At 40.2% G+C, this 16,612-nt stretch overlaps 1 protein-coding gene across 2 annotated transcripts in view; it reads right to left on the reverse strand.

Moving 5' to 3' along the window:
• myo19 (myosin XIX) overlaps window positions 1-16,612 on the reverse strand; it is a 45,532-nt gene that overhangs the window by 11,196 nt on the left and 17,724 nt on the right. Inside the window, exons 9-20 of one of the 2 annotated variants that reach the window (XM_033046169.1) lie at window positions 15,547-15,623; window positions 12,399-12,489; window positions 11,968-12,139; window positions 10,701-10,774; window positions 8,849-8,970; window positions 8,100-8,213; window positions 4,001-4,177; window positions 2,195-2,335; window positions 1,991-2,098; window positions 1,269-1,339; window positions 933-1,045; window positions 408-583 (exon numbers count right to left, since the gene is read on the reverse strand). In XM_033046169.1, the coding sequence (XP_032902060.1) occupies window positions 408-583; window positions 933-1,045; window positions 1,269-1,339; window positions 1,991-2,098; window positions 2,195-2,335; window positions 4,001-4,177; window positions 8,100-8,213; window positions 8,849-8,970; window positions 10,701-10,774; window positions 11,968-12,139; window positions 12,399-12,489; window positions 15,547-15,623 (1,436 nt within the window). Of the gene's footprint in view, window positions 1-407; window positions 742-932; window positions 1,046-1,268; window positions 1,340-1,990; window positions 2,099-2,194; window positions 2,336-4,000; window positions 4,178-8,099; window positions 8,214-8,848; window positions 8,971-10,700; window positions 10,775-11,967; window positions 12,140-12,398; window positions 12,490-15,546; window positions 15,624-16,612 lie in introns of those variants that run through there. The other variant, XM_033046170.1, reaches the window with a different exon arrangement.

Raw genomic sequence — 16,612 nt, forward strand, 5'->3', positions numbered from 1 at the left:
GCTCTCACCACCTATGCTATCAGTTTAATCAAGATTTTTGGGGACTTTGCAAGTAATTGATAGATTAGTTAGCAAAGTATCTTTACTATTGATGAAGGAGAATAGGACAAGCATACGTTACCTTAAGATCAAAATCAGCCAATTCGGAAGTTAAGCTAAAGCTTGTTTTACACAAATCTTTAAAATTCAAGACTAACCAGTTATTAATATTAAATTTGAGACTAATACAATTTTTATCAGTCAAGGAATAATTAACCAAGGAATCCGAATGGCATTTGGATATGCATCAATCATGATCTAACTGAATGACGAGACAAGGCTGAGGCCTTATATGAACTATCTTTGTTCGTTTGCAGCTTAACTGGAAAAGCAGATGAAAACCCCCCAAGATAATTTTGACAACTTACCATACCATGAGTCATGAATAATTTTGTTTTGCCACAGTGCACTATTGAGCAACGAAACTGGTTCGCAGCTGGGTTATGGAATGACGATACAATACTTTGACCGTCTAATACATGAGAGAGAATGTCCTGCACAGCGGGCTGCAAAGTCTCACTGCTGCCATCTGTTGATAATGAACCTGCAAAGGCAAACTATATCCATTTCCATGGCAACAGCATCTCCATTACAGGCAGATGTGAGAGCATCAGAGACAAGGCAGCAAAATTCGAGTCAAGAAGCAAGTTGAAGACAGCAAGAAGAAATGAAGAAATTGTTGAAGTGTCAAGTTGAAAGATACTGGAAGGAGAGAGAAAACAGAGCGAAAATTAAGATTAAAACAAAATTGCCAAACAAATAGTTTTAGTACCAAAGTGAACAAGTCTATATAAAACTTTGCTTAGCACAAAGCTATAGTACTAGTAACCTATTAATTAAACTAAATGTTTCTTCTATTAAAGTTTTATTGTAAATCTATATAGAAAACTAACCTTTCCCTTTTTTTGTTGAAAAGCATCCATTAACGCTGGCTGGACTTGGTAAATTAATTGGGCCATATTTTCCTAACAGTCCATATCGTTCCAGAAAATGCTGGCATGGGACCCTAGATTAATAAAATAGTATTAGACAATATTTCCAGCAACAAAAACACATGCCATACACCAGTTAGTTTTGAATCCAAGCTAAATGAAATGTAAACTTTCCCAAGTAAATCACCTAAAAAATTTTACTCAGAATTTCCAACATGATATGTATTTTTTAAGCAAACAAATCACAATAATATAGCCAAATTTTAAAAAGCGCAGATTGATAACGGACTAACATACCTAATGGGGAACCCAGCTGCACTTATGTTAACTGTTTCAACTAAACCACAGGCTTCCAGCTGGGTGAAAATCTGAAATCAAAACCAAATTTATGAATATTTTTCATTTCAAAATAAGAGGAAGTAACATAAATATTTGATGTGAATTTCCATCTATTTACAACATGGATAAACAAAATGTTAAACTCAGATATTGTTTAGCTTAGTTTAGAGATACAATGCGGATACAGGCCCTTTGGCCCACCGAGTCCGCACCGACCAGCAATCCACACACATTAACACTGTCCTACACGCACTAGGGACAGTTTACACATACACCAAGCCATTTAACCTACATACCTGTACGTCTTTGGAGTGTTGGAGGAAACCAAACATCTCAGAGAAAACCCACGCAGGTCACGGGGAGAACCTACAAACACCGTAAAGAGAGCACCCATAGTCGGGATCGAACCCGGGTCTCCGGCGCTGCAAGCGCTATAAGGCAGCAACTCTACTGTTGAGCCACCGTGACAATGCTGCGCAATACTGCCTAAACCTAAATACCACCAAAGTAAATCCTTAGAAATTTTTTACATTCATAGAAAATGAGAGTTATCTATCCTCTAAAGGAAGATGTGGCAAAATACAAAAAAGGTGACAATTTTCATAAGATTAATTCAAACAACTGAAAGTTTTATAATGTCTTCAGCAATAAATGCAACTTTTCTTATTCTACTACTGTACCTCCTGTGACGTGAAAAGACGAGGCTTGCAATCCATATTTGGCTTTATGCATCTGATGTAGTGAGGTGTAGTGCTGTTCAAAATACGCATGAGGCTCTCTAGTGAACCCTGCAGGAGTAAGTGGTGAAAAGCATTGGATAACACAACCACCAGGGGCTCATCTTCTATGACAGGTACCACAATCAAGTGTTAATGCAAACTGACCTTAAATTTAGAGACCACAGTAACAGCTTTGTTCTGCACTTTAGTGTCATTGTGTGCTTTCTCTTCGATGGGAAATAGCTCCATCAGTAGGACATCCCGGGATGTCTGCAACAACTGCATCAGCTCTGGTGGCACAGGATCCTGAAGCAAGAGGAATATTAAGTAGACCGATATCTGACTGATAGTCACAGCAAGGCTACCTGCAAAGCTCTTAACAAGAAGTAATTTTATTAACATAGAATTAATACCAATGGTCAAATTTTCGAAGCGGTTCTATCCTGCCTATTTATATACCGCTACCCAACAGGCCACACTTTTTTGAGAATGGTACAAAAAATGTCTACATTTTTTAAAATACTGGATTCACTGAGTAATTTATATTAGCAGAACAGAATCAGAGAAATGTTTAAAAATTAACACAAATTCACAAGGTTAAGCTAGCGGCACCAAGGAATCAAATTATCTTCCAATTTATCAAGGATATTATTGCAACTCATAGTTGGTACATAATTTACAAAGACGTTCTAATGTCCTATCGCAGATTAGATACAATGCAACACAATCATGATGTGCTTATTTTCAATGTGAGTGCATTCTTCACTCCCTTCCTTCAAACCACAATTTTCTTCCATATCAGGTTGGAGTGTTGGATTCAGATACCTTCTACTCAATTTTTACCCCATATCTGATAATAACTAATCCTTCCCTTGGTTCATAGGACTCCTCGACTCCCCAATCTAAGAATATAAAATATAGAAGTGGGAATAAAGAATTCAGCCCCAGGTGTTTGCACTACAATTTATAAACTCATCCCCGATACTCTGCTTCAGTGTCATTTCCCTGCACCAATTCCATTTCCAATGGTTCTTCGAACATTTAAAAATCTATTGATCAGTCTTAAATGTACACAGAAAATAGTGAACAAGATGATAAAATAGTGCATCAGGGGAAGTAATCAAGGAACTTTGCATGGGATACACCTATCCAACCCTGTAAATGAAAGCAACTGAGACTGTAGATGGTGGAATCTTGAACCAAGAAAGTACATAATTAGAATCAGCGGATCAAGGACCATTCATGGAGGTAAAGGTGCAAGTTGACATTTTGGGTCGAAACCCTGCATCAGGACCGAGAAGGAAAGCCAGCCAGAATGCAGCAGTACAAGGGACACAGACTGGTAGGCGATAGGTGGAACCAAATGGGGTGAAGATGATGGGCAGATGGAACGAGGTGGTGAATAGAGTGGGGAACGCTAGGTAATAGATGAAACACTAAATTTTCAATTTCAGGTAAGCCACAAGCCGTGCACACTCCCAAGCACACTCACCTAATTACCTAGTTCTATTCTCTCTTTGTTCACATTTTCCATCCCATCTCCTCTCCTTCCTGGTCTCATCTGCCCATCATCCCTTCTCCATCTGGTTCCACCTGTAGCTAGCCTCTGTATAAAAATGGCCTTTAATAAAATCTGACAATGTGCACTTTAACCACATGTGATTTTTCCTATTACAAATATCAAATTGTGGAGAACAGAGGCAAATATATAAATGATGGGTCTTTGTCCCAAACATTATGGAGGGTACTGTACAGACTAGCTATTTTCCAGTCAGGAAAAGTACATAAATGCAAATAAATATTACATAATTAGACACAACTTAAGTTGGAAATCTGCTGATTTAGGACTCCACTAAGGAACTTTAGCACATAATATACATAATTACTGCAGAGGATCCTGCATTGTCAGAAGAATCATGACCCATTTAATGTTTATTGAACCAATGCCACAAGAATACTGGGTTTTCTTACCTTGTTTTTCTCCACCATTCCTTCAATCTGGTAGTTGACCTTTCCTGCATAATGAGCAACAATGAAGTTCGGAACCTTACTGAACACATCCCAGCTGATACAATGGTTCTTAGCTAAAGTTGTCTGTAGGCGGGTTTTAAATAGGTTTTCATCTGAATTTCGGTTAAGGCGGCTCTCCTGCAGTGAAAGCAAATGCAAGTGAAACAAAAAAATAAATCACAGGACATTCATTATCCACAGTCAAAACTGCATAGACAAATAATTCACAATGCGGAGGAGGTGAAATAACATTCAAGGGAAATTAAGTGAAAATCAATTTCATTGTTAAGAAATGGCATAACAGTGTTGTTTTACAAAATCATGTCTTTAAATAACTTCCCATCATGAGTTTGTTTTATAGCTCCCAGTGAAAGTAAAACTACGTCCACGTCGACCAGTGGGCATGTATCTGTATTAATCCAATATTCCAGCACTTGGCCCATGGCCTTCAATGCCCAGGTGATTCAAGTGCTCATCTGGACTCGTCTTAAATACTGCATCCACCACCATCTCCAACAGTGCATTCCAGGTATTCACCACTCTGGGTGAAAGAGGTCCTCCTCAGTTCCCCTTGAAATCTTTCCCCCGTTACCCAATATATCCTAAATATGATACTAGTTATGCTAAACAGTTGATTATTCTGCTGCATGCACAATTTATTGATGTTAAATATACCTTGGACCATGGCATGATGTCACTTAGGTTAGGAGATCTAAATTTGAAAGAGAATTACAGTCCAGGAAAGGTAGGTAATGTTAGTTCTGTTCATTTTTCCACCAGTCTGTTATGTTCCCTAGAAATGCTTAAAAGCATTAAAGCAAAACCATTAATTCCCTAGAAATGCTTAAAAGCTAAACTGATAGCACATAATTTTATCAGGCCAAGGTATTTTTAATGATTAAATGCAGTGAGAACATAAAGAATGAACAAACAATAGAAGCTAACAGCAAACAGTTTCTAATCAATTTCCACATCAAGACTTTCCAGAAAACGTTACTACTAGTGGATTACTTTAAAGAAAAGTTAGCCGCTTTGAGCATACAATGAATCCCACAATTAATAAATCTGTTTTATTGTTTAAGAGATTGAATGGAAAGTAGAAACAGTTCCCAAATGGGTTAATTCAGGTGAATACTGCAGTAACTCAGCGGGACAGGCAGCATCTCTGGAGATAAGGAATGGGTAACGTTTCAGGTTGAGACCCTTCTTCAGACCCATATCAGCCAGAATAGATAATAGACAATAGGTATAGAAGTAGGTCATTCGGCCCTTCGAGCCAGCAATCCCCAATCAGTACCCCTTTCCTGCCTTCTCCCCGTATCCCCTGACTCTGCTATTTTAAGAGCCCTATCTAGCTCTCTCTTGAAAGTATCCAGAGAACTGGCCTCCACCCCCAATAGGGTCTTGACCTGAAACGTCACCCATTCCTTCTCTCTAGAGATGCTGCCTGTCCTGCTGAGTTACTCAAGCATTTTGTGTCTACCTCCGATTTAACCCAGCATCTGCAGTTCCTTCCTACACAAAATTCAGGTGAATAGACAGGTTCGAGTGCAAGAGTTGAAAGATATGCAAATCAGATTGAGAAAAATCCCAAGGGAAACATGAACACTGGCATTTGATTGAACCGATGGGCCGGTATAAAATTCTATACATAAACATTAACCACAACAACCTTCAAATCTGCTGCCTAATTAATATCACCATGCCTCATTCATTCATCTGAAAAGGGAGATCGACCTCAATCTCAAAAAATCCCAAATATTGATTTTTTTTCTGCGGCATGCATATCTTAAATACACTGATATTAAATATAGATTAGCCCTAGACATAAATAAAGTCCATCAAATTAGCAGAACAGAAAAGACAATTACAATCCAGGAAAGACAGATACTGCTAGTTCTGTTCACTTTTTCCACCAGTCTGTTGTGCAGGCCATTAATTCCCTAGAAATGCTTACAAACTAAACTGATACCCGTATATATACCCTTGACAATGTCACAGTCCCATACTTCTGTATTGATGTGTTATTTTATATTATGTGTACATTCGTAAAGTGACAATCAACTCTATGACCTACTGATTCAGATGAAAGTGCTACCAGTTCATGAGTTCTAGGAGCAGAAGTAGGCCATTCAGCCCATCAAGTCTACTCCACTATTCAATCATGGCAGACCTTTCCCTCTGAACCCCATTCTCCCGCCTTCTCCCCATAACCCCCAACAACCTAACTAACCAATTATCTGCCAATCTCCACCTTAAAAATATCCACTGACTTGGCCTCCACAGCTGTCTGTGGCAATGAATTCTGCAGATTCACCATTCCTCCTCATCTCCTTTCTAAAGATACGTCCTTTTATTCTGAGGCTATGGCCTCTGGTCCTAGACACTCCCACTGGTGGAAACATCCTCTACACATAAATATGGGAAATCTGGAAGTAATTACTGGATGATATTAAACTTTTATTTAAAATGAGGGAATATTGTAGGAATGAATGGTTGAAGCAGATGAGAAATTTCAGTTATTAGATACAGGAAAAGAAAGTTAAGATATCAGTGAAGATTTGAAGGCTGATAATTCACTAACATTTGTCCTAAAAAAAACCTCTTGCCACTCTATTCCCTTTCCCTGACAAGAGGCAAACCAAAAACAAAATCTTTATTTTAAACAACAAATTTCTTAGGGAGAAATAAATAGCTGAAATCACTATGACCATTTAATCTAGATAGTCAAGGAGTCATACAGCGCGGAAACAGCCCCTTCAACCCAACTTGTTCATGCCGATCAAGATGCCCTTTCTACAATAGTACCACCTGCCCATATGGGCCATATCCGTCCAACCCGTTTCCATCCATCTACCCGTCCAAATGTTCTTTAAATGTTGACACAAGGAACTGCAGATGCTGCTTTACAAAAATAGATAGAAAGTGCTAGAGTAACACAGCAGCCATCATCATGTTCTCCAGAGATGCTGCCTGACCCACTGAGTTACCGTACCTCAGCACTTTGTGTCTTTCAAATGTTGTTATAGTACCTGCCCCAATTACATCCTCTGACAGCTCATTCCATATACCCAACACTATCTGTGTGGAAATGTTGCCCCTTAGGTTGCTATTACATTTCCTCCCTCTCACCTTAAACCCATGTCCTCTGGCTCTTAATTCCCCTACTCTTGGAAAAAAAGACTTTGTGCATTCGCCCTCTCTATTCCCCTTGTGATTTTATACACCTCTATAAGATCACCCGTCAACCTCCTGTGCTCCAAGGGATAAAGTCCTAACTTGCCCAACCTCTCGCTGTATCTTAGGCCCTTGAGTCCAGGCAACATCCTGGTGAATCTTCTCTGCACTCTCAATGACATCCTTCCCTCAGCAAGCAGGATGACCCAAAACTGAACACAATACTCTAAATGCAACCCCATCAATGTGTTGTACAACTGTAACATAATATTCCAATTCCTACGCTCAATACCTTGACTGATGAAGGCCAATGTTCTGAAGACCTTCTTGACCACCTTATTTATCTGTGACACCACTTTCACAGGGTATCTATACTGCTCGATCCCTCTGCTCTACAACACTCCCCAGGGCCTTATAATTTACTGTGAAGGGACTGCCCTGGTTTGAATTCCTAAAATGCAATGCCTCGCTCTTATCTGCACAAAACTCCATTAACCATTCCTCATTCCACTTGCCCAGCTGATCAAGATTCTGTTGTGATTTTAGATAACCACCTTCACTATCTATGTTACCACCACTTTAGTGTCATCTGCAAACTTACTAATCATGCTGTATTTTTGCATCCAAATCGTCGATATAAACCACAAACAGCAATGGGCCCAGCACCGATCCCCGAGGCATACCACTAGTCTCGGGACTCCAATCTGAAAAAAACAACCTCCCATCAGCACACCCTGCTTATTTCCATGAAACAAATTCTCTATCCAGGCAGCTAGCTCTCCCTGGATCCAATGTGATCCAACCTTTCAGCGCAACCTATCATGCAGGCCTGTAATTCAGATTCGGCATATGCTTACAAAGAACATGTGAAGAAATAACCAACCTCATTTAAAAGGGAAAAGATGCTGGTGGGATTCCCCTCAATCAGATCCAAACAGCTCTGGTTATCTTGGTAACTGATGAAGGACCACTCTAGACCCTCTGAGGTATATTCCTCCTGAAGAATAGAACAGCAAAGAGGGAAATGAGGGAAGCAAGTGGTTAGAGTACAATAAATCTTCCAGACACACAAGCACCACATTCTGCTTGTAGAAATGTAATTATTTGCCCGTTACTGGCAGTGTAGCAAATTGAAATTCATTTAATCTACTCTTGGAAAGGATCAATCAGAGGTAGATAGCAAGGATTTGTTAGTGGCAGTCTCACTACTTCCTGGTGCTCCTAATGCATGGAATTAATGAAGTTGCATCTACTTGTAATGGATATCAATGCCCAAATATTAAACAAGTAGAATTGATCAATGTATCTGGATATAGATTGATCAAATAAACATTTATATATTTCTAAAATTCTGTTGAAATTATATATCTCAGCATGGTGCCCTAAAATGCATTATTTTTTTCCATAGGTTTCAATATCTCTGGGCATTTGAGAAATTGGGAAAGAAAAATAAGATGGCTCTCACAGTATTTTATCATTCTGCCTTAGCTGTATTAATAATAACAACTATTTTAATTCAACGTATCTTTTAAGATTCTCAGGTCTTTAATTTCCCGAAAACTAATATATCAGAGCACGTGAAATAACTACTATGCTTTTGAAAGGTTACATTGGAATAAAGACTTGAAATACCTGCTGTGCCTTGAGATAGTGTCGAACAAAGTGCTGCTGGAGCTTCTCATTTGCATAGTTAATACAAAGCTGCTCCAGGTTATTTTGTGGAAATGACTCAAATCCATATACATCCAGTAGACCTGCACAAGCAAGTGGTGGAATATAACTGTTTTGCTCCAATAAAAACCATACTTCCAACATTTCATGACTTAATTTCAAAATTTAAGTGGTCGCTATCACGCTATCATTTTTTAATGTTTTACAAACACTTGTCCTATTTCTATAGGATGTGTATTATTAAGGCTTAAATTAATAAAATAAAAGCAAGAAATCCCACATTGCACAATGTAACATACAATGATTAATCATCACTTTCGGTTTTATGACAGTAAGTCACATTACAGCCATGGCTTTGGAACTATTTTTAGAAGATCACCCGAATGGCAAACAATAATTTGAAGTTCTGAAGGGTTTTGATTCCCTTTTCTTCTCAGAATGGGCATTAATTCACTCTTGATGTAATGCTCACTGGGAAGCAAAATGAAATTCATTTAATCTACTCTTGGAAAGGATCGATCAGGGAAAGGCAACAAGGATTTGTTAGTGGCAGATCCTGTCTGGTTCATTCAATTGTTGGTTTTGAAGAGTTAACTAAATATAGTGATGTGCAGTTGATCGTGGTTACATGAACTACAGTAAGGATTTGGCAAGGTCCCACATAGAAAATGATCCAAAAGGTTGGCGTTGGCAAAATGGGCTTGGTAAAAGGAGGAAGACACGAAATGCTAGAGTAACTCAGCGGGTCAGGCAGCATCTCTGAAGAAAATAAATAGGTGACGATTCGGATCAGGACCCTTCCAAAAGGAGTAATGGTTGATATGGAGGGTCCTGGATCAATGCCAAAGCTAATGCTGCTTGTTACATACACTAACAACTTGCATGTGAATGTAGGAGGGATGATTAATACATTTTGTTGATTACATGAAAATTGGTGTTGAAATCAATAGGAAAATATTGATCTGCTCGGAAGTTGTGATAAGTGTGAGATGGTGCATTCTGTGGCAGGGGAATGGGAAATCAAATAAAGGTAGAGCATATCCCATGAATGGCACAGCCCTAAGGAACAGATTCCTTGGTGTAAAGCCCCATTATGCCTGAAGATGGCAGCACAAATACATGGTGAAGAAGACTTTTGAGATGGTTGCCTTCACTAGTTGTGGTTTATAAAACGTTGGTTAAGCCACAGCTAGAATATATTGTGTGCAGGTGTAGTCACCACATAATAGGAAACATGTGATTATGAGACTCACCAGGATGCTGCCTGGGATGGAACATTTCAATTAGGTGAGGCTAAATTGGTTGGGTTTGTCTTCCTTGGAGCCAACGTGGCTGAGGGAGGGAAACTAAATTCTGAGCGCCGTGGTTAGAGTAAACAGGTAAGACACTATTCTCCCTGACAGGGTGTGTCTTAGACCAGAGGGCAAGAATTTAATGTGCAGAGCAAGAGATTTAGAGGAATACAGTCTGGAACACACGAGAAAATGGTGAAGGCAAGCAATCCCATAATATTTAAGAACCATTTGACAAGTTCTCAAATCATCATGGCGTATTAGACAATGGACCAACCAGTAAATAGGATTAGGATAGCCAAGTACTTAATGGTCAACTTAAGGGTAAAAGAGCCTTAAAATTTCTAGAATATATTGATGCATGGCTGAATTTTCCATTCAGAAGATCATAAATTAGATTTCTTATTTCTATTTTATAATTAGAACACCAAATCATTTGATTGTCTTCACATTTTACAACAAAAATTGCTTGTAGAAAGTAGGTAGGTAACTATTCCAAATTAAAATGTTATAAAATGTACCTATAAAATTGGTCCATCCGAAAGAATGCGAGCAAACAGAGCCATTTATAACTTTTACCAGCCAGTCAAACAGTCTGTAAAACAAAGTTATCGCAAACACAAAACATTTAATCAAACAATAAATTTTCATAAAGATAGACACAAAAAGCTGGAGTAACTAAGCGGGACAGGCAGCATCTCTGGAGAGAAGGAATGGATGACATTTCGGGTCGAGACCCTTCTTATATGCATGACTCATTTGGTAGCTTCAAATCTACACTGACAGATCTTCCAGCTCAAATGTTACAAAATTCAGAGTTATTGAAAAAAAAGTTTCGCTGACATGCCAGCTATTAAATTGACCAAAACCATTAGGATCAACTATCTGGACATTTACTTGAAAGTTCCCAATTTACCAAATTGTGACCATAGTCCAAGATGTCATAATTTGGAGGTAAGGTTATCATTATAAAGATTTTACCACCTAAATAAGCAATTTATTTGTCCTGCCTTTATTGGCATCACATTCTCAAAATAATTCAAATCACTTCAGCTCCAATTTGTAATCTATATTCATTTGAGACTCCAGTACAAGATCAGAAAATCAGAAAATGGAATAACGATTAATTAGTAAATGAATACTCAGTTGGTTGACAAAGAAGTGCAAATTCCCTGATTTAGTAACAATGATTTTGACCATTAATACACTAGGTCAACAGTGTATCCATAATAAAAACACAGGCAAGTCATGTGCAAGGTTCAGATCTTTTCCAATAAAGGGCCTGTCCCACTTTCACGACTTAATCCAAAACCTCTGCCGAGTTTAAAGGACCTAAAAAAAAAAATCAAGATCGTGGTAATCTACGAACTCCTACGACCATGCTTACGAACTCCTACGAGTATGTCTACAAATTCCCACGACTATTTCGATGCCCTCCTTACGAGTAAAAAGTTGCAATTTCTTTCATCCCGAACATTTTTTTTACGCGTGGACATTTTTTATCGGGCTGGAAAAAACATCCCGACTTACCTGATGCCACGAGTACCTACGGCTAGCATAACGAGCCACTACGATATACCTACGAACTCCTACGGACTTGTTACGGACACTCTGCGAGTTTGAATCAAGGAGAAAACTCGGAAGAATTCGTGAATTACCTTGTGAAAGTGGGACAGGCCCTTAATGGTTACACTTGCTATCTTCAGTTTGGTAAAACTACCATGTTCAACTAAATTAACTAATGCGCTTCAATTTCATAACTTTTCAGATAAATATTATGACACCTACTTTGCATAGATAACTTTTGCCACACAGTCTCTTCTTGTCTCACATTCCATTTTAGAGCATGGTTTTTTAAAGATCTGATGCTGTTTGCCTGCTTTTATAGTCCGAATTCTTATCTGTTCCAAAAGGTCCTCCTCAGAAATTTTCAGTAGATTTGCAGTGGTTGCGAGAAAGTCTGAAGAAAACATGCATTCTGATTAATAATAACAACAAAAATGGCAAGACAGGAATTGATGCAGGATCATTCCCTGTACCAGAAGGTACACTAACTGTAAAACAAGCCAAATAGTATACACAATTTTGAACCGAATCATGTTCACAAATTAATTATAAAACCAATGATCCGATAACTACCAGAAAAGTATTAAACCAGAACTTTCTCAGAACTCTAATAATTTTGTTTTATTGGAAATAATCAATTATACGATTCTTACTTTTAGCTTCTGCTTTGAGATCACAAGGATAAGACTCATCCATTGGAGAGCTGAACTGCACATTGCCGAGATGCAGAAGGCCAACGAGAATCTATTCGAAAAAACAAATATTAAGAAACCATAAATATGGGGAAAACACAAACAAATTGATTAAAATGAATATACAGGTGCACAACCTTTTATCCGAAGATCCAAATAACGAAAACCTCCGAATAGCGGACATTTTTTCGGTCCTTGAAGAAAGGTCCTTGAAAACGTTCACCGAGGGCGGCCCGCAGAGGTGACAGCGGAACCACCGGTCGGTCCTCGAAGAAAGGGGAACTAAATCCCCATTCATAAAAGAGAAGGTGAGGGTATATTGCGCGGGAGGGTTAATAATTGACAATATGCTGCTGCCTGCCCGCTGAGTTTAAAAGTTCCCACGGTAGACTCACGATACACAGTGTATCGTGAGTCTTGCGTGGGAACTTTTTAACTCAGCGGGCAGGCAGCAGCAGATTGTCGCTCCCTTCAAATTCACCCCCACCTACACCCCACTGCTTCCCGGCCATGTGTGTGACCCCTTCCCTCCCCTCTCCAGCTCCCCGCCCATTGCACCGGCGTGGGGGCTTTGCACTGTCTTCACGTCGGCGATGCCAGTCACCGGAGACGTCAGGACCAACGGGACACCGACCCCCAGGCCCACTGCAAGCACGGAGATCCCAGAGACCCACAGCCAGCAGCAGCCCAGCCCCGTTCCAACTCCAGAGGAAAACTGCAAACTGGCCGGAGACCACCAGAAACCGCTCCCCGATGGGCCGCTACGGCGACAAGTGGCAGTTCGCCCACAGCCCGAGCTGTGCCCCCTCATCGGGACACCGACCCCCAGGCCCACTGCAAGCACGGAGATCCCATATCAGCAATTCCAGCCCAGCCCCGCTCCAACTCCAGAGGAACACGCTCCCCGTAGGGGCAGAAGTTGATGGTGTGCAAGGTACGTCTTGTTCTTGGGGTCGCGCAGCTCGGGCTGTGGGCGAACTGCCACTTGTCGCCGTAGCGGCCCATCGGGGAGCGGATTCCTCTGGAGTTGGAGGGGGAGGGGGGTATTGTGCTGATTGATCGCCCCCTACTATCCCAGGGACAGGGAGACAGGACGTTCACCGAGGAAAGCTTTTGGCCCCACGTGTGAAATTAGTGATGAAAGCTGCCAAAGGCTCAGAAATGTTTGATTTTTCCCTCTTTATTTGACAACAACTCGAATCCTATAAAGTGATAGGAAAGTTGGTTCAAATATTTTGGTATCCAAAGTTTTCAATGAGCATATCACTCCTTTTTAAAAAAATTAAAGATGGCGAGTAGTTCCTTTTAATAGTTAATGCAGTACAACTCTAATAATTAATTTTCCGACTATTCTGAAATACCAGTGGTTCTGTACCTGGCTCATCTGATGATCTGGTTACCATGCTCTTTTTCAATCGCTGGGAATTGGTTCCAGTGCTCCACTGAGTCATGTCAGGCTCGCTCTAAAACATATTATTTTACTGTCTAATATCCTTTTAAAAAATATATATCTTGTGTGTGTGTGCGCGCGCGCGTGCGAGCGTGCCCGCCCGCCCGGTAGCACAGAAGTCCCGAGAGTCACAATTTAAGGTGTGATCTGCAGTCAGCATCTCTGGCAATATGGAGCTATTTAGTACTCCATCACAGTAGTCGTCCAGATTATTTTTGTGCTCATGTCGTACTTGAATCACTGCACATTACTTGTCACAATGCTTTATAAAAAATAATAATACTTGTAATAATTAAAGCAGGTTTTTGGAAGTCCTATCGTAAACCAGTACAGGTGCACAACCTTTTATCCGAAAGCCTTGGGACCAGACACTTTTCGCAATTCGGAATTTGTCGGCCTTCGGAATGGAAATTTTTTAGCGTAGATTTTAATGGCTGGCTCAGTGGTAGAGTGCTCGGCTCATATCCGCAAGGTCGCGAGTTTGCGCCTTGATCCCGGCAGTTCCTCGGTCGCGAGTTTGAGTCTTCAATGTAGTTTTTCTTGCAGAATAAATGTCTGTATGAAATGCAGTGTGTTGAATGAATTCCTGAATTTGTAAATGTGACCGCAGCATTGAATCACCTCTCGCACTCATGTCACCTTAGCAGGGCTACATGCCCTTAGGCGGCCAAAGGCGACATTTTCACACTCTTATATCCGTGTGCAGCAGAGGCGACGTGCGTTTGGCGCCAAACGTGAGCTTTGGTGAGCTTTGGTGTGCAGACGACATCCTGGAAAAAATGTCCGGTTTCTTCCAGGTAGGCGATATACCCTCCCGGGCAATATACCCTCCACTTCTCTTTTATGAAGGGGATTTAGTTCCCCTTTCTTCCAGGACCGACCGGAGGTTCCGCTGTCACCTCTGCGGGCCACCCTCGGCGAACGCTCACTCAACTTTGTCCTGGGATTCCTACTCTCCCGCGCAATGTGCAGTGATTCAAGTACGACATGAGCACAAAAATAATCTGGACGACTACTGTGATGGAGTACTAAATAGCTCCATATTGCCAGAGATGCTGACTGCAGATCACACCTTAAATTGTGACTCTCGGGACTTCTGTGCTACCGGGCGGGCGGGCGGGCACGCTCGCACGCGCGCGCGCGCACACACACACAAGATATATATTTTTTAAAAGGATATTAGACAGTAAAATAATATGTTTTAGAGCGAGCCTGACATGACTCAGTGGAGCACTGGAACCAATTCCCAGCGATTGAAAAAGAGCATGGTAACCAGATCATCAGATGAGCCAGGTACAGAACCACTGGTATTTCAGAATAGTCGGAAAATTAATTATTAGAGTTGTACTGCATTAACTATTAAAAGGAACTACTCGCCATCTTTAATTTTTTTAAAAAGGAGTGATATGCTCATTGAAAACTTTGGATACCAAAATATTTGAACCAACTTTCCTATCACTTTATAGGATTCGAGTTGTTGTCAAATAAAGAGGGAAAAATCAAACATTTCTGAGCCTTTGGCAGCTTTCATCACTAATTTCACACGTGGGGCCAAAAGCTTTCCTGTAAAAGCTGCAGAGAATTAAGTTATTCAATGTTAATAATCCGACAAATAAAATTTCACTTAATGTAAAGTACTAAATTACAATGCTCACTTACCGTGAACACTTGATGTTGGGTGGCATGATCAACACCCAAATGTAGCATTGCATTTTTGGTTTCATCGAACTGGTCCTCTGCAGAACAAGTACAAAATTATCTGACTGATAGTTTGATGGCTACCCAAAACACCAACATAAACCATTTCCATTTTATTCTTATTTTCTTATTGCTCATTTCCATCCCTTTCTCAGTAGATAATTTTGTCATTTGACTGACCAAATATTCATTAGAACTGTGCGCTATAGGTTACCAGACAGAATTAATGCGTGTGCAGGATAGACAAATACAAAGCGACAATAAACTGGAGAAAATATCAACCTTCAAAAAGTCTGAAGTGTTGCAATAATAGTTTAATGATCACCAAATGTTGGATACACAAGCAAGGTGATTCCAAAATCTCTTTCACAGTAAAAGCATAGTTTTAATGAGTGTAGCCAATGGAAAATACTTTACTCAGATGGAAAGCAACAGTCAAAAATAGGAAGACACCAAGTTCAATTCTTGGTCTGTGCCAATGAGGTAGAGCAGCTTTGGAAGTACAACTGTCCTCAAAAATCACGGTTTGTGCAAGAGATAAAGAACTGCATCTGGCTATTCACGACTGGTTCACATCAATGCCATCTTTAAATTTGCTGACGACAGCACCAATACTCCATTGAACTCGTACAAGTGTATGGTGAAAAGTGTACTGACTGGTTGCTTCGCTGCCTGTTTCGGTAACACAAACGCCCAAGAACGAAGGAATACTGCAAAATGTGGAGGACATTGCCCATTGTCCATCACAAGTACTAAGCAGACACAAGGAACTGCAGATGATAGTTTACAAATAAAAAGACACAAAGTGCTGGACTAAAATAGTGGCTATGGCAGGATTTCTGGAAGACATGGATAGCAATTTTTCAGGACAATAGACAATAGGTGCAGGAGTAGGCCACTCGGCCCTTCGAGCCAGCACCGCCATTCAATGTGATCATGGCTGATCATCCTCAATCAGTACCCCGTTCCTGCCTTCTCCCCATATTCCCTGACTCCGCTATCTTTAACAGCCCTATCTAGGACACTT

The sequence above is a fragment of the Amblyraja radiata genome, chromosome 28, assembly GCF_010909765.2.
Source record: "Amblyraja radiata isolate CabotCenter1 chromosome 28, sAmbRad1.1.pri, whole genome shotgun sequence".
NCBI lineage: Eukaryota > Metazoa > Chordata > Chondrichthyes > Rajiformes > Rajidae > Amblyraja > Amblyraja radiata.